Source organism: Schistocerca cancellata, chromosome 6 (assembly GCF_023864275.1).
Source record: "Schistocerca cancellata isolate TAMUIC-IGC-003103 chromosome 6, iqSchCanc2.1, whole genome shotgun sequence".
Classification (NCBI taxonomy): domain Eukaryota; kingdom Metazoa; phylum Arthropoda; class Insecta; order Orthoptera; family Acrididae; genus Schistocerca; species Schistocerca cancellata.
The window spans coordinates 596,124,101-596,145,247 of NC_064631.1; the positions used below are offsets into that span (position 1 = coordinate 596,124,101).

General features: G+C 41.2%; 1 protein-coding gene across 2 annotated transcripts in view; it reads right to left on the reverse strand.

Annotated features, from left to right (window-relative positions):
- The window catches only part of LOC126088497 (MPN domain-containing protein), a 178,711-nt gene that overhangs the window by 63,538 nt on the left and 94,026 nt on the right, over positions 1 to 21,147 (reverse strand). For both annotated transcript variants that reach the window (XM_049906636.1, XM_049906637.1), the window contains one exon: positions 14,657 to 14,826. In XM_049906636.1, the coding sequence (XP_049762593.1) occupies positions 14,657 to 14,826 (170 nt within the window). The remainder of the gene's footprint in view (positions 1 to 14,656; positions 14,827 to 21,147) is intronic.

Consider the following 21,147-nt stretch of genomic DNA (forward strand, 5'->3'; position numbering starts at 1 on the left):
TGACACCCATCAACGGGCTCCAGCACACATTTTGCACAGATCCCAAACAGCCTTGTTGCCCGTGGGCAATGGATAAAGAGGTGTTCCATAGTGGGGTGAGCAATGATGTGGTGTGGTGAGGAGGCGGCAGTACAGAGGAACTGGCATGCCTGAGGCACCATGACGAGCTGCCACTGGATGGTAAGTGACAGTCCACCAGCCTCAGCATAGAGACTGGGTGTGGGGCTGGTCCTGTAAGTGCCCAAGGCTAGCTTGACCCCCTCAGGTGTATAGCATCAATGATCTTCAGGTAAGAAGGCCTCTCTGACCCATACACTGTGCACCCAGCTGCGACTGCATGAAGCCCTATAAAACTGGATCAGACATGCCCAGTCTGCTCTCCAGGAAGCCCAAAAGCCTCACAAATTCTTTAAAACATAGAACAGAGTCCCACACACTCAACTCAGGTGAATCAAAAGTATATGAGAATAATTACAATGAAAACCCGCACACACAAACTCTTTTCTGCAGAAAACGTTGAGACCAGTCTTTACAGTCTACTCCTCCAACCTCTTCACTGTAAGTTGTAGCTGACAACTCACTGTTGAGAGTTTTGGATGAAGAGCAGAAGATCGCAGAATTGTCCACAAATAAGAAGCTTTGGACAGGACTCCATACTGTGGACGTGATTCTGTTAATAACTATGGCAAAGAGAGTAACACTTAAAACACTGCCCTGGGGAGCAATATTTTTCTTCGCAAAATTATCTGATAATACATCACCAATTCTGTACCTAAAAAGCACGCTTGAGAGGAAGGGCCAAATGAAGATGGGGAAGTGGCCATGAAAGCCCCACTGATGAAGCTGACTGAGAATATTGTGCGTCCAAATAGTGTTGTATGCCTTATTGAAGTGAAAAAAAGTGTCTGCAAAATGCTTGTTACATACAAAGGCCTACTGGTGTTCTAGCAGGGTCAAGTTGTCAACAGTTGACCAACATCTACCGAATCCACACTATCAGCATCTAAGCAGCTGCCTGATCTCTAACATCCAAACCAGGTGACAGCTGACCATGCAATCTAGGGTCTTTTTTTCCAACACAGTTCATTAAGGCAATGCTCCGATAACTACTGGGACATGTTCAGTCCTTTTCTGGTTTACACAGAAGGATCATAATAACCTCTCACTACAAGTTGCGGAATTGGTCAGTCAGCCTTATTGAATTAAAACATTATAAGAGGATTTCCTTAGACGCTCTTTGCAAGTGCTGCAGTATGCTGTACCAGATTTGGTCGTTACCAGGCACTGTATCACGGGCACCAAAAAATGCCAAATCCAGCATCCACATGGAAAATGGGAAGTTGTTGGTCTCCAAATTGGTAGACCCTAAGTCCAACTTGACCCTCTCTGTCAGGACTGGCCAAGAATTAGACACTTGAGTCATGTCCCATTTTTTCTTGTTTAATTTAAAGTAGTACCTGATACTGACACTGTATTATGACAGGAAGAAGTTTACTGGAAAACCAGACAATTACATGTTAGATGAGTTTATACTGCACCACAGAGAAGAGGATCTTAATTTACTATACCTCTATCTTAAATATCAATGTGACTGAGAGTGGAGCACAAAAGCAGGTGATGATGTCAGCTGACGTTTGTCTGCACACATAATATGGCTGTGGCAGCAACAGCGGGGCACTTCTGTTCAATGTTCATTCATAGTGCCCGTTAAAGTGCAGCACTGTGATTGCTTAGTAGAGTAGGGATGATCTTACTATTTTTTTGTTTCTTCTTCAGAACTCATCATCATCATCATCATTTAAGACTGATTATGCCTTTCAGCGTTCAGTCTGGAGCATAGCCCCCCTTATACAGTTCCTCCATGATCCCCTATTCAGTGCTAACATTGGTGCCTCTTCTGATGTTAAACCTACTACTTCAAAATCATTCTTAACCGAATCCAGGTACCTTCTCCTCGGTCTGCCCCGACTCCTCCTACCCTCTACTGCTGAATCCATGAGTCTCTTGGGTAACCTTGCTTCTCCCATGCATGTAACATGACCCCACCATCTAAGCCCGTTCGCCCTGACTGCTACATCTATAGAGTTCATTCCCAGTTTTTCTTTGATTTCCTCATTGTGGACACCCTCCTGCCATTGTTCCCATCTACTAGTACCTGCAATCATCCTAGCTACTTTTCATATCTGTAACCTCAACCTTGTTGATAAGGTAACCTGAATCCACCCAGCTTTCGCTCCCATACAACAAAGTTGGTCGAAAGATTGAACGGTGCACAGATAACTTAGTCTTGGTACTGACTTCCTTCTTGCAGAAGAGAGTAGATCGTAGCTGAGCGCTCACTGCATTAGCTTTGCTACACCTCGCTTCCAGTTCTTTCACTATGTTGCCATCCTGTGAGAATATACATCCTAAGTACTTGAAACTGTCCACCTGTTCTAACTTTGTTCCTCCTATTTGGCACTCAATCCGTTTATATTTCTCTCCCACTGACATTACTTTCGTTTTGGAGATGCTAATCTTTCTGATCTAGCTCTGAAATATTACTTTGCAAACTTTCAATCGAATCTGCCATCACAACTAAGTCATTCGCATATGCAAGACTGCTTATTTTGTGCTCACATATCTTAATCTCACCCAGCCAGCCTATTGTTTTCAACATATGATCCATAAATAATATGAACAACAGTGGAGACAGGTTGCAGCCTTGTCTTACCCCTGAAACTACTCTGAACCATGAACTCAACTTACCGTCAACTCTAACTGCTGCCTGACTATCCATGTAAAGACCTTTAATTGCTTGCAAAAGTTTGCCTCCTATTCCATAATGTTGTAGAACAGACAATAACTTCCTCCTAGGAACCCGGTCATATGCCTTTTCTAGATCTATAAAGCATAGATACAATTCCCTGTTCCACTCATAACACTTCTCCATTATTTGCCGTAAGCTAAAGATCTGGTCCTCAACTTTGTTTCTTTCGCATTTTCGCATTTTCACCTACATTGAGCAACTCTTCAAAATATTCCCTCCATCTGCCCAAGGCATCCACAGGATTCACCAGCAGTTTTCCTGACCTGTCCAAAATACTTGTCATTTCCTTCTTACCTCCCTTTCAAAGACTGCTAATTACACTCCAGAATGGTTTTCCAGCAGCTTGACCCATAGTCTCCAACCTGTTTCCAAAGTCTTTCCACGATTTCTTCTTGGATGCTGCAATTATCTGTTTGGCTTTGTTTCTTTCTTCAACATAACTTTCTCTGTCTACCTGGGTTCTGGTATGTAGCCATTTTTGATACGCCTTCTTTTTCCTTTTACAGGCTGCCTTGACTGTATCATTCCACCAAGCTGTTTGCTTCAACCCACTTTTACACACTACCGTTCCAAGACATTCTTTAGCCACTTCTAGTACTGTGTCCCTGTACCTTGTCCATTACTTTTCCAATGACTGTAATTGACTACATTCAACTAACTGGTACCTTTCTGAGATCGCTGTTATGTACTTGTGCCTGATTTCCTTATCCTGAAGTTTCACCACTCTTATCCTCCTACATATGGACCTGACCTCCTGCACTTTCGGCCTCACAATCCCAATTTCACTGCAGATTAAATAATGATCAGTGTCATCAAAGAATCCCCTGAATACACGTGTGTCCCTCACAGCCTTCCTGAATTCCTGATCTGTTATTATATAGTCAATGACAGATCTGGATCCCCTGCCTTCCCAAGTATACCGGTGAATGTTCTTATGTTTAAAAAAGGAGTTTGTGATTACTAAGCCCATACTGGCACAGAAATCCAAGAGTTGTTTCCCGTTCCTGTTGGCCTCCATATCCTCTCCAAATTTACCCATAACCTTTTCATACCCTTCTGTTCGATTTCCAATCCTGGCGTTAAAATCACCCATGAGCAGAACACTGTCCTTGTCCTTTACTCTAACAACTACATCACTGAGTGCCTCATAAAAACTATCCATCTTATCTTGATCTGTCCCTTCACAATGCGAATATACTGTCACAATCCTAATTTTCTATTTTCTTGCTAGACACTGTCAAATCTATCCACATCAGTCGTTCATTTACATACCTTATTGCAACTACGCTGGGTTCCATTTCTTTCCTGATGTAAAGCCCTACACCCCATTGTGCTATTCCTGCTTTGACTCCTGACAGGTAGACCTTGTATTCTCCCACTACCTCTTCTTTCTCACCCCTTACCCGAATGTCGCTAACAGCTAAAACGTCCAGCCCCATCTTACTTGCAGCCTCTGCCAGCTCTACCTTCTTCCCAGAGTAGCCCCCATTGATATTAATAGCTCCCCATCTCATTACCATTTGTTTGCCAAGTCGTATCTTAGGAGTCCCTGGTTTGTCAGTTAGAGGTGGGACTCCGTCACCTCCAAAGGTCCGAGGCATTTTGCTCTGATTGTTGCCAGCATCATATTTAAAGTACCAGGGAAGCAGGTTGCTAGCCTTACTTGCCCCGAGTCCCATTGGGTTTTACCCCTAACGGCTGAGGGACTAACCGGTGGATTTGGTAGTCTTTGCCGTATGAGCACAAAGGTGACCACGACTCAGAATATGTCCGAGATGTCCAGCCTTATTCCAAAGTAACTGGTATCCCGACTGTCGGGACCACTTACTTGGCCACTCATACGTTGCCCGTGGTTCATGAACTAGGACATGACTACAGGAACCCACACCATGAACCACTTCTTCAGAACTAATTTAAGATATTCTGTTGCATAAAATAAATATGCTGCACAAAAAAAAACAATGTAGATGAATCACAAGTGTTAACACTACCAGCCCCAAGCATCACCTGCAACTGCCTGTGGCAACTGGCATATGAGGTAGCAGAGCAATGTGAAAAATGTATATACAACAGAAGGAATGAACAAGCTCATTTTCTGGATACTGCTGAGGTAACTGTCCTGTAAAAAACTGATCACTTAACTATTTCAATCTATATATAATCAATAAGGAAACTCCAAGCAAAAGATGACAGTAAAGGCATGATTAGAAGCAGAAAATCAGCAAGGCTTAACGTGAAAGAAAATAGTGTCTCCTCTTAGTTTCAATCTTTAATTTTTCAGCAAAATTTCAAGTATTTAAAAAACGATTGTCAAAACTACAGTTCAATGTAATTTTTCAGCAAAATTTCAAATACATGAAAAACAATGATTGTCAAAACTATAGTTCAATGAACCAAAAACAACTAGCAGTAATTTTGCTTTACAACATGTTACAATATTTTTGTTATAAAATGTAAACTTTCACGGCAGGAAACATCACAGTTAATAAAATTTTCCAGGCTATCACACCATGGTCAAATGGATTTCACCTTAAGATCCAATGTTTTGTCCTCATATGTGGAGGGCATTTTCAAGGGGCTTGTAGATTCTTTGAATGTCTGATTCACACCCTGGCTTGCTACTGACTACAGCAAAATTCTGCTTATGCACAGTGGCATAACATCACGTTTCAAATGTATGAGCGCTATTGACATTTGTCGACTGCCTTCAACCGCTGTTGCTATCACTCCATGGTGGAAGACTGGTGCACACATTCTTCAGCATTGGAATCCTGATGTCATTCAATTTCACGCCATCCTTCTTTCTACTGAAATGACTTTATACGGGCCAATCGGATTCGTATATCAAGAATTTGGCACATTTTATAAGTAAATTAAAAAGCATAGTGATAGAACCAGAGGATATATTACTTAGTTTTGATGTGGTATTGCTATTCACTATGGTTCTGATCAATAAAGTGTGGCAACAACTGAACTGAATTTTTCCTCCCATTGTTGCAGAACATTGCCTGACATGAAGGTATTTCAAATGGAACAATGACTTCTATGAACTGACAGATAGGGTCGCTGTGGGAAGACCCTTAAGCCCAGTCATAGTGAACTACTTTATAGAAAAATTCGAAGAGCAAGCATTGGAAACTGCAAACAAGAAACTGAATATGTGGCTCTGGTACGTGGATGATATGTTTGTTTCGTAGCGGCATAGCAAGAAGGAACTGCGTCGGTTTCACAAATATCTCAACAGGATCAATCTGAAGATTCATTTTACCATGGAGGAGGAGGTAGATGGAAGATTGAATTTGCCTGATGTGTTAGTTTTCAGGAAAGAAGATGGTAGCTTGGGCCACATGATTTACTGAAAAGCCACATACACATACCATTACCAATACTGGGATTAGAACCACAAACCACAGAAAAAGTGAGGCATTATAAAAGCTTTGTGGATAGAACAAGGAAAATCTATGAACCAGAGCTGCTTAACACAGAATTAAAACATCTCACCAATGCATTGCTCAAGAATGGTTATTCGTTTGATGAGATGAAAAGAGTGTTAACACCACTGTGTAGAAATCATTGCACTGCTCAAGCGTTAGTGAAATAGAAAGTTTTCCTGCCTTGCATTAAGGACATTAATGATGGCATAGGAAAAATCTTGAAAAAGCGGAACATCGTGATAATCTACAAATCCACTCACAAGATACAAGATCATCTAAAATCGGCTAAGGATGCTCACCAACCACTGGAAAAAAGCAGGAATTTATAGGATTCCGTGTAGCTGTGGAGAGATGTACAATGGTACTACAAAAAGAACAGTCAAAAATGACTAGAAGAGCACAAGGGCAATTGCAGAAGAGGGGAGATTGATAGGTCAGCTGTTAAGGAGCATGCTTTGCAGACAGGAGACCATCACATTCATATTGATAGGACTGAAGTACTAGCAGCCACAAGCAGATACCACGAAAGGTTATAAAGAGAGGCCACAGAGATTGTAAAACACCCCAGGAACTTCAATAGGAAGAAGGATGGCATGAAAGCAACAGTGGATACCAGCAGTCAACAATGGTCAATTGCTCTCATGCATTAAAAACATGTGACATCATGCCACTGTGTGCAAGTGGAATTTTACTGTAATAAATAGCGAGCCAGGGTGTGAATTGAACATTCAAAGAATCTACGATCCTGCTTGAAAATGTCCTCTGCAGAGGGGGACAAAATGTTTGGTTTTTAGGTGAAATCCATTCGACCTTGGCATAATAGCCTGGAACATTTTATTATTGATAAAATTTTTGTTAATCAGGAGTACCAATTTCTGATCTGGTCAACAAGATGAGGACAAACAATCTTATAAAATTAATAGTCCATCTGATGAACGAAAGTGAGACATCTATCAAAATAATGGAAAACGTAAGAAAAGGAACCACCATGAGCAAGTTACCAAAACATGAAAAATAAAGAAAAATGAAAAGTGATGCATAAAGACTACAAGGCAACCGTATTTAATTGTTTAAAAGACAATCCACCTTGAGTAAGTCAACATCACATAACATGAAAACTTTAAACAGCCTCTTTACAGTCTTTACACCAACGAACAGTTTCCAAACTCCAAAGACGAGAAATTGCACTTAACCTCTATGAATAGACAAGCTGTGTCTCCCCTATAAACTGTAGGAATATGCTAAGCAAAAATAGCCAATGAAGTAACAGAAATTGAAAACATTTCTGCTCCTGCTACATCTACATCTACACTCCGCAAGCCACCTAACGGTGTGTGGCGGAGGGTACCTTGAGTACCACTATCGGTTCTCCCATTTATTCCAGTTTCATATTGTTCGTGGAAAGAAAGATTGTCAGTATGCCTCTGTGTGAGCTCTAATATCTCTGATTTTATCCTCATGGTCTCTTCGCGAGATATACGTAGGAGGGAGCAATATACTACTTGACTCCTCAGTCAAGGTATGTTCTCAAAACTTCAACAAAAGCCTGTACCGAGCTACTGAGCGTCTCTCTTGCAGAGTCTTCCATTGGAGTCTATCTATCATCTCCGTAATGCTTTCGCAATTAATAAATGATCTGTAACGTTCGCAATTAATAAATGATCTGTAACGAAGTGTGCTGCTCTCCACTGGATCTTCTCTATCTCTTCTATCAACCCTATCTGGTACGGATCCCACAACGGTGAGCAGTATTCAAGCAGTGCGTGAACGAGTGTACTGTAACCTACATCCTTTGTTTTCATACTGCATTTCCTTAGGATTCTTCCAATGAATCACAGTCTGGCATCTGCTTTACCAACAACTAATTCTATATGGTCATTCCATTTCAGATTACTTCTATTGCCAACTCCCAGATAATTTATGGAATTAACTGCTTGCAGTTGCTGAGCTGCTATATTGTAGCTAAATGATAAGGCATCTTTCTTTCTACATATTCGCAGCACATTACACTTGTCTACATTGAGATTCAATTGCCATTCCCTGCACCATGTGTCAATTCATTGCAGATCCTCCTGCATTTCAGTACAATTTTCCATTGTTACAACCTCTCAATATACTACAGCATCATCCGCAAAAAGCCTCAGTGAATTTCTGATGTTATGCACAAGGTCATTTATATATATATTGTGAATAGCAATGGTCCTACGACACTCCCCTGCAGCACACCTGAAATCACTCTTACTTCGGAAGACTTCTCTCCATTGAGAATGACATGCTGTGTTCTGTTATCTAGGAACTCTTCAATCCAATCACACAATTGGTCTGATAGTCCATATGCTCTTACTCTGTTCATTAAACGACTGTGGGGAACTGTATCAAAGGCCTTGCGGAAGTCAAGAAACACGGCATCTACCTGGGAACCCGCATCAATGGCCCTCTGAGTCTCGTGGGTGAATAGCGCAAGCTGGGTTTCACACAATCGTCTTTTTCAAAACCCATGCTGATTCCTACAGAGTAGATTTCTAAACTCCAGAAAAGTCATTATACTCGAACATAATGCGTGTTCCAAAAATTCTACAACTGATCAACATTAGAGATATAGGTCTATAGTTCTGCACATCTGTTCGACATCCCTTCTTGAAAACGGGGATGAACTGTGCCCTTTTTACAATCTTCTGGAAGGCTACGCTCTTCTAGAGACCTACAGTACACCGCTGCAAGGAGGTGAGGGGAGGGGGGGGGGGGGGGGTTCCTTCATGTACTCTGTGTAAAATCGAACTGGTATCCAATCAGGTCCAGCAGCCTTTCCTCTTTTGAGCGATTTTAATTGTTTTTCTATCCCTCTGTCATCTATAACAATGGTAGGACAGAGATTTAGGAACCAGGCTTTAAATTGTAAGACATTTCCAGGGGCAGATGTGGACTCTGACCACAATCTATTGGTTATGACCTGTAGATTAAAACTGAAGAAACTGCAAAAAGGTGGGAATTTAAGGAGATGGGACCTGGATAAACTGAAAGAACCAGAGGTTGTACAGAGTTTCAGGGAGAGCATAAGGGAACAATTGACAGGAATGGGGGAAAGAAATACAGTAGAAGAAGAATGGGTAGCTTTGAGGGATGAAGTAGTGAAGGCAGCAGAGGATCAAATAGGTAAAAAGACGAGGGCTAGTAGAAATCCTTTGGTAACAGAAGAAATATTGAATTTAATTGATGAAAGGAGAAAATATAAAAATGCAGTAAATGAAGCAGGCAAAAAGGAATACAAACGTCTCAAAAATGAGATCGACAGGAAGTGCAAAATGGCTAAGCAGGGATGGCTACAGGACAAATGTAAGGATGTAGAGGCTTATCTCACTAGGGGTAAGATAGATACTGCGTACAGGAAAATTAAAGAGACCTTTGGAGATAAGAGAACCACTTGTATGAACATCAAGAGCTCAGATGGAAATCCAGTTCTAAGCAAAGAAGGGAAAGCAGAAAGGTGGAAGGAGTATATAGAGGGTCTATACAAGTGCGATGTACTTGAGGACAATATTATGGAAATGGAAGAGGATGTAGATGAAGATGAAATGGGAGATACGATACTGCGTGAAGAGTTTGACAGAGCACTGAAAGACCTGAGTCGAAACAAGGCCCCCGGAGTAGACAACATTCCAGTAGAACTAATGACGGCCTTGGGAGAGCCAGTCCTGACAAAACTCTACCATCTGGTGAGCAAGATGTATGAAACAGGCGAAATACCCTCAGACTTCAAGAAGAATATAATCATTCCAATCCCAAAGAAAGCAGGTGTTGACAGATGTGAAAATTACCGAACAATCAGTTTAATAAGCCACAGCTGCAAAATACTAACACGAATTCTTTACAGACGAATGGAAAAACTAGTAGAAGGTGACCTCGGGAAAGATCAGTTTGGATTCCGTAGAAATACTGGAACACGTGAGGCAATACTGACCTTACGAATCATCTTAGAAGAAAGATTAAGGAAAGGCAAACCTATGTTTCTAGCATTTGTAGACTTAGAGAAAGCTTTTGACAATGTTGAGTGGAATACTCTCTTTCAAATTCTAAAGGTGGCAGGGGTAAAATACAGGGAGCGAAAGGCTATTTACAATTTGTACAGAAACCAGATGGCAGTTATAAGAGTCGAGGGGCATGAGAGGGAAGCAGCAGTTGGGAAGGGAGTGAGACAGGGTTGTAGCCTCTCCCCAATGTTATTCAATCTGTATATTGAGCAAGCAGTAAAGGAAACAAAAGAAAAATTTGGAGTAGGTATTAAAATCCATGGAGAAGAAATAAAAACTTTGAGGTTCGCCGATGACATTGTAATTCTGTCAGAGACAGCAAAGGACTTGGAAGAGCAGTTGAACGGAATGGATGGTGTCTTGAAGGGAGGATATAAGATGAACATCAACAAAAGCAAAACGAGGATAATGGAATGTAGTCGAATTAAGTCGGGTGATGCTGAGGGTATTAGATTAGGAAATGAGACACTTAAAGTAGTAAAGGAGTTTTGCTATTTGGGGAGCAAAATAACTGATGATGGTCGAAGTAGAGAGGATATAAAATGTAGACTGGCAATGGCAAGGAAAGCGTTTCTGAAGAAGAGAAATTTGTTAACATCGAGTATAGATTTAAGTGTCAGGAAGTCATTTCTGAAAGTATTTGTATGGAGTGTAGCCATGTATGGAAGTGAAACATGGACGGTAAATAGTTTGGACAAGAAGAGAATAGAAGCTTTTGAAATGTGGTGCTACAGAAGAATGCTGAAGATTAGATGGGTAGATCACATAACTAATGAGGAAGTATTGAATAGGATTGGGGAGAAGAGAAGTTTGTGGCACAACTTGACCAGAAGAAGGGATCGGTTGGTAGGACATGTTCTGAGGCATCAAGGGGTCACCAATTTAGTGTTGGAAGGCAGCGTGGAGAGTAAAAATCGTAGGGGGAGACCAAGAGATGAATACACTAAGCAGATTCAGAAGGATGTAGGTTGCAGTAGGTACTGGGAGATGAAGAAGCTTGCACAGGATAGAGTAGCATGGAGAGCTGCATCTAACCAGTCTCGGGACTGAAGACAACAACAACAACAACTGTCATCTATTTCGATATCTACCATTTTGTCATCTGTGCGACAATCTAGAGAAGGAACTACAGTGCAGTCTTCCTCTGTGAAACAGCTTTGGAAAAAGACATTTAGTATTTCAGCCTTTTGTCTTTCATCCTCTGTTTCAGTACCATTTTGGTCACAGAGGTCTGGACATTTTGTTTTGATCCACCTACCGCTTTGACATAAGACGAAAATTTCTTAGGATTTTCTGCCAAGTCAGTATATAGAACTTTACTTTCGAATTCATTGAACGCCTCTCGCATAGCCCTCCTCACACTACATTTTGCTTCGTGTAATTTTTGTTTGTCTGCAAGGCTTTGGCAATGTTTATTTTTGCTGTGAAGTTCCCTTTGCTTCTGTAGCAGTTTTCTAACTCAGTTGTTGTACCAAGGTGGCTCTTTTCCATCTCTTACTATCTTGCTTGGCACATACTCATCTAATGCATACTGTACAATGGTTTTGAACTTTGTCCACTGACCCTCAAAACTATCTGTACTTGAGATAAAACTTTTGTGTTGAGCTGTCAAGTACTTTGAAATCTGCTTTTTGTCACTTTTGCTAAACAGAAAAATCTTCCTACCTTTTTTAATATTTCTATTTATGGTTGAAATAATCGATGCTGTAACAGTTTTAAGATTGCTGATTCCCTGTTCTGTGTGAACTGTTTCAAATAGTTCGGGTCTGTTTGTCACCAGAAGGTCTAATATGTTATTGCCTTGAGTCAGTTCTCTGAAGGTAGTTTTCAGATAAGGCATTTAAAAAATTTTCACTGGACTCTTTGTCCCTGCCACCCATTATAAACGTTTGAGTCTCCCAGTCTATATCTGGTAAATTAAAATCTCCACCCAGAACTACATCATGGTCGGGAAATTTACTCGCAATATTTTCCAGATTTTCCTTCAGGTGTTCTGCCAAAACAGCTGTTGAGCCAGGGGGGCTACAGAAACCTCCAAATACCATGTTTGAGCCTGCTTTAACCGTGACCTTCACCCAAATTATTTCACATTTCGGATCTCCATCAATTTCCTTCAATACTATTGCACTGTGTGTCGCTATAAAAACGCCTACCTCTTCACTGTCTAGCCTGTCTCTGCAATATACATTCCAACCTGATTTTAGAATTTCATTACTGTTTACATCTGGTTTCAGCCAACTTTCCATCCCTAGTACTATACGGGCATTGTGACCGTTTATTAAAAAGAGCAGTTCTGGGACCTTTCTATAGACCCTCCTGCAGTTTACTATTACCGCATTAATATTGTCATTCCCTGCTGCGTTTTGCCTACTGCTACCTTGTCGCATCTCAGGAGGCGTCTTGTCGGGCCTAGGGAGGGAATTCTCTAACCTAAAAAACCCACATGTGCACTCCACACATACTCCGCTACCCTTGTAGCTGCTACGTGCGTGTAGTGCATGCCTGACCTATTCAGGGGGACCCTAAATTTCTCCACCCGATAGCAGAGGTCGAGAAATTTGCACCTCAGATCTCCGGAGAATCGTCTGAGCTTCTGGCTTAAGCCTTCCACTCGGCTCCAAATCAGAGGACCGTGATTGGTTCTGGGTACAACACCACAAATAGTTAACTCAGATTCCCTCCCGCGAGCGAGGCTTTCTGCATTCACCAACTCTGCCAACCGCCTGTATGAGCTGAGGATGACCTCTGAACCCAGACGGCAGGAGTCACTGGTGCCGACATGAGCAACAATTTGCAGTCGGGTGCACCCAGTGCTCTCTATCACCGCCGGCAGGGCCTCCTCCACATCTCGGATGAGACACCCCAGTAAGCAGACAGAGTGAACACTGGGCTTCTTCCCCGACCTTTCTGCTATTTCCCTAAGGGGCTCCATAACCCGTCTAACACTGGAGCTTCCAATCACTCGTGTGACACGAACACCATTGAACCTGCCATTCCCCTTGGGGAGAGGGTGGCCCAACTGCTCCCGGTACCCGCGAAGATGTCTCAACAGCAGGGACCGTGGGTGAAGCATATAACACCTGGGGTGTACCATGCAATGCACCAGACTCCCCACTGCCGCTACACTCCGAGGCAGCAGCCTGAAGACGGCTGACCGCGGCCATCAGCACGTTCAGCTGTTCACGAACAGTGGTCAGCTCCTCCTGTGTCCGTACACAGCAGTCACACATCCTATCCATCCGAAGGTATCAACAATTTCCTGTAGAGAGTTAAGTAATCAACTTTTAACTAGACTGCTAATTCACTAAGAGCGACAGATAGCTGACCAAACTGTGGTTACTAGACACTTCTTGTTGGAAACAATGAAAATAAGCACTAACTGTCTCTGGAGTGTATTCAAAACAAACACGAAATCTATGGAACACTATTACTAGTACTCAAAAATTAAAGCTTCCTAAAAGCAAAAACACACAGGAAAAGAAGTGACATGTAAATAAAACACAGTTAATACTTAAATTTACGTAGCTTACTGCACAGCAGATGTGAAGCAGTTCACTAACTTCAAGCTCAACTATCACACCACAGTACACTACGGTATGCAGCAACAGAGCAACGAAGGAAACAATCTACATACTAGTGTAAACACAAATTAAGGATCTACATATATATAGTACACAGTATATACAGAACACAAAAAAAAAAAACACAAGAAATATTAATTTTTCAGTATGAGAGGTTCCTTTGGCGAAAAGAGAGGAAAGGCTTGGAGGAAATAAAATGTACGAGGGATTAACTAGAAAAGTTGTACTGGACCCCATATCAAAGGAGATAAACCTTTGGCCTGAGTACAGTCCTAATTAATTGCTATTTGGTTCTATTTCCTCTCTTTTGTCAGATCAAAGAACCTCTGGTTCCCACTAAGCATTTTGGAACCTTTTCATGTCTTTCACTGGCCCACAAAATACGCACAATCTTTTCATATCAATGTTCCATTATAACAATATGGAAAGGATAGACTGCTACTCACCATAAACAAGAGGCATTGTGTCACAACACCACCTCTACAGTGTAAGTAGCAATCTATCCTTTCCATATTGTTGTAATTGCATCCTGAATATTCCATTATAGTTTCATCATTGTGGGTACTTTCCTTATGAAAAAAATCAATATGATTGAAAATAAGAAACATAAAACATTTCAAGAGCTGTAGTTACAGTTCACTGATTGATAACTAAAATCTAGTTTTCTCAAGAGTTTCAAACACAATACAAACTAATCATACAACTGAGTTTCTTTATTAAATACATTATGACTACTGTTCAAAATTAAAACAGGCACTATACTTAATATAGCCAATGATTTTGCAAAAAAATATTATTACTTACTATGTGCGTTCACATCCCAATGACCTCCTAAATATCCCACAACTTCTGAGGTAGTTAAATGACAATGGAAGTCCATAACAAGAACAGCATTAGTAGACATGGAAACCAAAAATGGTTGAATTTTCCCCAGGCTTGAAAATGCTGTGCTCTCAACCAATGTGTTTGGATCACTGAAATAGAGTGCTGGTATTAACAGCTTTTGCAATTAAATGCATGTGCCAAACAAAATTTTTGACCACCTATTACAAAACAAAAGTTCCACATAAGTTTTCAGCATATAACCAAAATCATAATGGAATGCTACATGAAATAATACAATTTAGCTGGAAAAAGTAAACTTTGCAACTGATGGCAATGGATAATGGAGTGAAAGGTTACAGAGGGGTGACCAAATGAGCTCACAGGTTATGGCAGGATAGCTCGTTCAGCTCTTCATGATGATCTGCTAGATTCTATAATAAAAGGTAACTTTCAAGGATGTGGGACAATTTAAGGTACTCATTTACATACAAAAACAGCTGTGAAATTAATTTTGTACATTGTACTAACAATTAACTACACAAAACTGTTACAACCCAGTTTAGATTACATAGGCTTGAATGAATACATATCACAAAAACCACTAATTAATAAAAAGAAAGTAGGGGAGAAGGATGCTGCTTGCTTAATATTTAGAGTATTACACTGATGATTGTAAAGGAAAAACAACTGAGAGGACAAGTTGAAAAGTTATCAGCCTAAGAAGAATTGCAAGTATTTGGCAATTATTCTTATACCCATTGCAAGATTATCAATATAAATCAGTTTAGTATTCCAGGAACAACTGGCCATAAGCTTCCTAACAGATGAAGTCCCTTTTTTTGTGAGAAGCTACAGGCTTCCATTCAGTACTTCAGTTCTTGTATTATTCCTAATGTGAATTTGTTCTTATGTGTATCATAAACATAAACAGTAACAAATGGGTATGTAAAAATCATACTTAAACAGCTCAGTACAGGCAGTAAAGGAAAATTTGTTCATGCATTTTATTCTGGCCAGCATTCAACAATGTGGCACCTATCTTTCACAAAACTTCATACTTAATTTTCTATGTACAATGTACCATAATTTATCTGTTGATACATCTACAATGACAGTAAGTTCAAATATCTGTAATCGTAGATTGTCTATTGCCACTTTGTGCAGTTTCTTGGCATTTTCATATAAGGTTGTTATTTTGAGATGTCCTTATATGAACTTTTATCAAGAGAAGTACAGACATAACTTCAGTCGTAACAAGAGAACAGAAGCATTTGATATGTGAGGGATGAGGAGGTTCTCCACAGAATCGGCAGAGAAAGGAGGCTATGGAAAACACTGACAAGAGGAAGGGACAGGATGAAGAAGCAGACTCCTTATCAACCTCAACCAACTCTGCATAAATTTTTGTTGCCAATAAGCTGATTAAAAATGAAAAAGTTTATAATGGCACATCACTCCAGTTTCTCCATTTGAAAAACACACAAGTAATGTTTGAAAAGTTGTATGAACAAAAATATTTTGCAGATCAAACCAAAACTGGACTTGTGTTATTCCACAGCATGCACTGTCATAAAAGGGAGGAAAAAAGGACAATATCTGTGCCCCCAAGAATGTTTCACCTCGTCCTTATCTACACATAAGAACAGAGGCCTGTTCGCAGAAATAATTTATTTGTCATGCTGTTACCAGGAGTTTGGAGAAAAAACAAGAGAGAGAGAGAGGGGGGGGAGGGAGAGGGGGATAGAGGGGGGGAGGAAGGAAGGGAGAGGGGAGAGGGGAGAGAGGGAGAGAGGGGGAGAGAGAGAGAGAGAGAGAGAGAGAGAGAGAGAGAGAGAGAGAGAGAGAGAGAGAGAGCTGTCACTTTGAACTGTAGATAAGACACCATGGTCAATATGGAAATTACTTTTATGCCTTACATTGTGGGGGAGGGAGAAGGGGATAGAGGGGGGGGGGAAGGAAGGGAGAGGGGGGAGAGAGAGAGAGAGAGAGAGAGAGAGAGAGAGAGAGAGAGAGAGAGAGAGAAAGAGAGAGAGAGAGAGAGAACTGTCACTTTGAACTGTAGATAAGACACCATGGTCAATATGGAAATTACTTTTATGCCTTACATTGTGTTTGTGCAGTCGCAGTTAATCTGAAACTTATAATGGAACCTTTCCATCACATCCTCCTCGGATTTACTAGTAAGATGTTCCAGTGGATAACACGTCAAAAACTGAAAACAGATCAAGCATGAAAAGAGGAAGAACATGTACTAAACTACAGAGAAAAAAATAAATAAAAAAATAAAATAAAATAAGCAGTGAACAGTCCAAACTGAACAAGTGCAACATCGAGCAGAGTGTAAGGGCCATGGTGTCATGGTTAAGTGGTCACAGTGTTGGAGTATGAAGCAGGCGAGACGGGATCTAAACCCCCTCACGTCATTTATTTATTTATTTATTTTTTCACAACTTTATGAACTGTACACCTGGTCATTGTAATGTTTGTTTTCTTTCTGTAGTCTTTTGACAGTTTTCATACTATACATTGGTTATAGAATATTAATCATGTGGTAAGAATATATTACCACCGCAAGTAAATGTGATGAATAGTGAGAGTAGCCGAGGTACTACATAGACGTCTCACAGAAATGAAAACAACAGATAAAGGGATGTGAACTATGTTACAACAAAGAAACTCGAGAGTCAAAACTTCCAAAATGGAATGCAACTTTAAAAACGTTAAAAATATATGTTTAGACAGAGCATAGAGAAGCTGTGTACTGTCACTACTGCCATGCATGACACTTCAGATGTCCAACTTCAGATTCAACTGACTTGTCACCTTCATCATTGAAGGTTTGCGGTTCCCAATTGACAGCTATTTCCATGTGGCTGCTAAGAGAGTAATTGTGCAGAATCAACTTTCATTAAGGTTTCTTCTTTACACCTCGCTGTTGTAAATGGATGTTACACCACAACACAGACACAAATTTGAATACAGCGAACAGCAAAAGAAATTGAAAAGAAAAGGCACGAGGGAGCTTTGAACACGGCTTACCCGCATTGCAGTCCAACACCGTAACCCCCTAACCATGATGCCGCTGCTTCTCTTCTTCATTCAATGTTGCACTTGTTAACCTTGGACCAGTCACTGTTTCTATTTTGCTTTTTTTTGTTCACAGTTTAGTACACCTTCTTCCCATTTTCATGCTTGATCTGCATTCAGTGTTTGACGGGCTGTCCACTGGGCCCTCTTACCACTAAATCTGTGATGGGGAGTTTCCCTTGTTAGTTCAATCACACGTCCCATAAGATAACATGGAGTACAGTAAATAAAGTTATCTAGAAAACTTAATTTCATGTCAGCACAATAAGATATATATTTTAGTGCTAAATATGCTCAACTTATCTTTGTCTGCACTCCAATTTAGCCTTGCATCCATCAACAAACTAAGGAATTTTACACAAAGCATACGATGTCTATTTGCAGCACAAGGAGGTCACTTTTATTTGCTTCAAATTTTGTTTTAATAATATTCCATTCAAAAATTTACATGTTATGGAGTAATGCAAATATCTTTTTATGTACAAAAATTTGAAAAGTAGTCACATACGGTCTTTTATCATTTACCAAGCAGTAGTATAAATTATGGTTACCCGAGAACATACATACTTCAGTCTTAAAAGATGCTCCAAACTCATGATATCGAACCTGCCACGAACAGCAAGAGGCATGAAGCTGGAAGCTGCAACCTGTCACCCAATACAAGGATGTCTATAATGTCCCAGAAGTTGAGTAGCACTGTCATTGTGGTGTAACAGTTATGATACTAGACTGTTGCATGGAGGGTTGTGAGTTCAAAACTCACCTGAACTGTAAGATTTTAATTTCTATATTCGGTTTGAGGACATTCTAGAAGTATCCAAAAATATCATGAATCATTGTACTGGAATGTTCTGTAACTGTATATATACCATATGCATTCTGGCCAGAGGCAGTTCTCTCCACGCTCTTGTATGTGCAAGTGCTGAATAAACCTTCGTTAAGTGAAGTTAGTGTTCGTCATTCATCTTATTACGCCTTCTTCTACGTGACATTATTCTGGCAAAGACACTGGGTATTGGAACTTGTGACAGGGCACATCATCGACGACCCAATGGCTCCCATCAGGCCACGACACAGCCATCGCTTACGTGGCGAGAAACCCGACTTCTAGCCATATTCAACAGATTGCAATCTATCGGAGACAGAAAAAGAAGAGGACGTTACGATGACAGCAACTGTGTGCCACCACATGAGACATCCTTCCAGGTTCTCCGGTGACAATGGCCAAGATCCAAACCAGTGGCTGAAAGTATAAGAGCGTATAGCCAAATTTAACAAATGGGATGACGCCGTGTATTTAGCTAACGTATTTTTCTACTTGGAGGGCACTGCCAAGCAATGGTATGAGAACAACGAGGAGTAGTTCACAAGCTGGGAAGTATTCCAGGCAGAACTGGACAAGTTATTTCGGCGACACACAACGACAGAAGTGCAAGGCTGAAGATAAATTAAAGTGCAGGGCACAGCATCCAGGAGAAACTACAGCATCTGACATTCAACACATCTCAGACCTGTGTAAAACAGTGGTTCCAAGAATGAAGGAGGAAGATAAGGCTGCACATCTCATGAAGGGTGTTGCTGAGGACACGTATCAGGCCCTACTCCTGAAGGAGGTTTCGACAGCAGATGACTTGATAAAATGGTGCCAGTATATCGAGACAATGCATAAAAAAAAAAAAGAGTTTGAATGTCTTCCAAACAGCGTATCGATGTCTGTGATGGAGGAAGAAACTGATTTCACAAGTGTGTGAGAGAGGAAGTTCAGAAGGCACTTGGACTGCACAGCGAGCAAAAAACCAAGACACTTCAAGAGGTCATATGGGAGGAAGTGGAACAGACATTGAACCCCCATCTCTCGTCCTTCACTTCCCTTTAAAACAGTGAAAAAGTCGAGACACAGGCAAAGTTATGTTCCTACAATGCTGCATGAGGAACCTGTTTGGGCACCAAGAAAGACTGATGCCTGGAAGACCCAGGATAACCAACCAGTATGTTTCCACTGCAGACAACCGGGACATGTGGTGCGCTATTGTTGAGAAAGGCTGCAGATATTTGATGACGCCCATGCCAGAAGACAGCAGACCGATGTTAGCCGACACTAACTCCGGGACAACGATGACGAACAAGAATATGTGGGTGCAGGACGGCGTAGGTCACCATTGCTACAAGCTAGCCGCTGGAAAGGACGCTCCCCAACACGCCAATCAAGGTCTCCATCGCTGTTTAGAAGCTCCAGCCGATCACCTAGCCACCGCAACCTGGAAACCTAAAGGATGCGACCTTCCTTGGAGGTGAGGCCGCCAAAGATAAAAATCCTCCGCATCGATCACTACAAAAATGATAGGAAACTACATTGATATCCTCATGGATAACCAACCAGCCCAAGCTCTTGAGGACTCTGGAGCATCATATTCAGTCATTTCGGAGAAGTACCGCCACCAGTTGCAGAAAACCTTATTCGTCGACAACAAAACATCACTGTTGAAGGTGGCTAATGGGAAACACGTAAAACCTACAGGAAGATGTGTCATTTGTGTGGGTATAAGTGGCCATACACAGCCCTTAGAATTCATTGCCTTGCAAGAGTGTAGTCATGACGTCATTCTCGGATGGGACTTTTTGAAAGCTTCTCAGGCAATTATAGATTGTGGTCACTCGAAGATTATGCTAGACGAGATGAGATACTGTGAAAAGGAAGATGCACATCCGAGTGTGTGGAAACTATGTGTGCTGGATGAAGTGATCATTCCTGCAGTCAGCACTAGAAAGGTAACTGTCATGTGTCATGCCATGCATCAACCCATGGATCTTGTAGTGGAATGTAAGAGAAGCATACCATTGAAGAATAACTTGGTCATCCCAGCCTCTGTCGGCTCATTTAAGAACGGATTCAGTGAACTGTGGATAGTTAACTGTCGCCGAGAACCGCAGATCCTTCCAAGACACATGCGCGTAGCAAATGCTGAGCCGTTAATTGCAGAACAGCTGAGCGTCATAGAAACCTCCCATGACGAGTCTGTGGGTGAAATTGGCGCTACCACTACGAGGCAAGATCTTCTACCTTGACTATCACCAGATCTCACTAAGGAAGAACAGAAGAAGCTATTTGCCATTCTTCAAGAGTTCTCTGAATGCTTCAATCCACAGGTGAAGAGCAAATTAGAGAAATCGATAGTGAAGCACCGAATTAGCACTGAAGACCATCAACCAATAAGCCAGGGACCATACCGTGTGTCAGCAACGGAACATCGAATAATTCGCGACAAGGTAGAGAAAATAATGATAAATGACATCATTCAGCCCTCGCAGAATCCATGGTCATCACCAGTGGTTCTCGTCAGGAAGAAGGATAGCAGTTGGCGCTTTTGTGTTGATTACAGGAA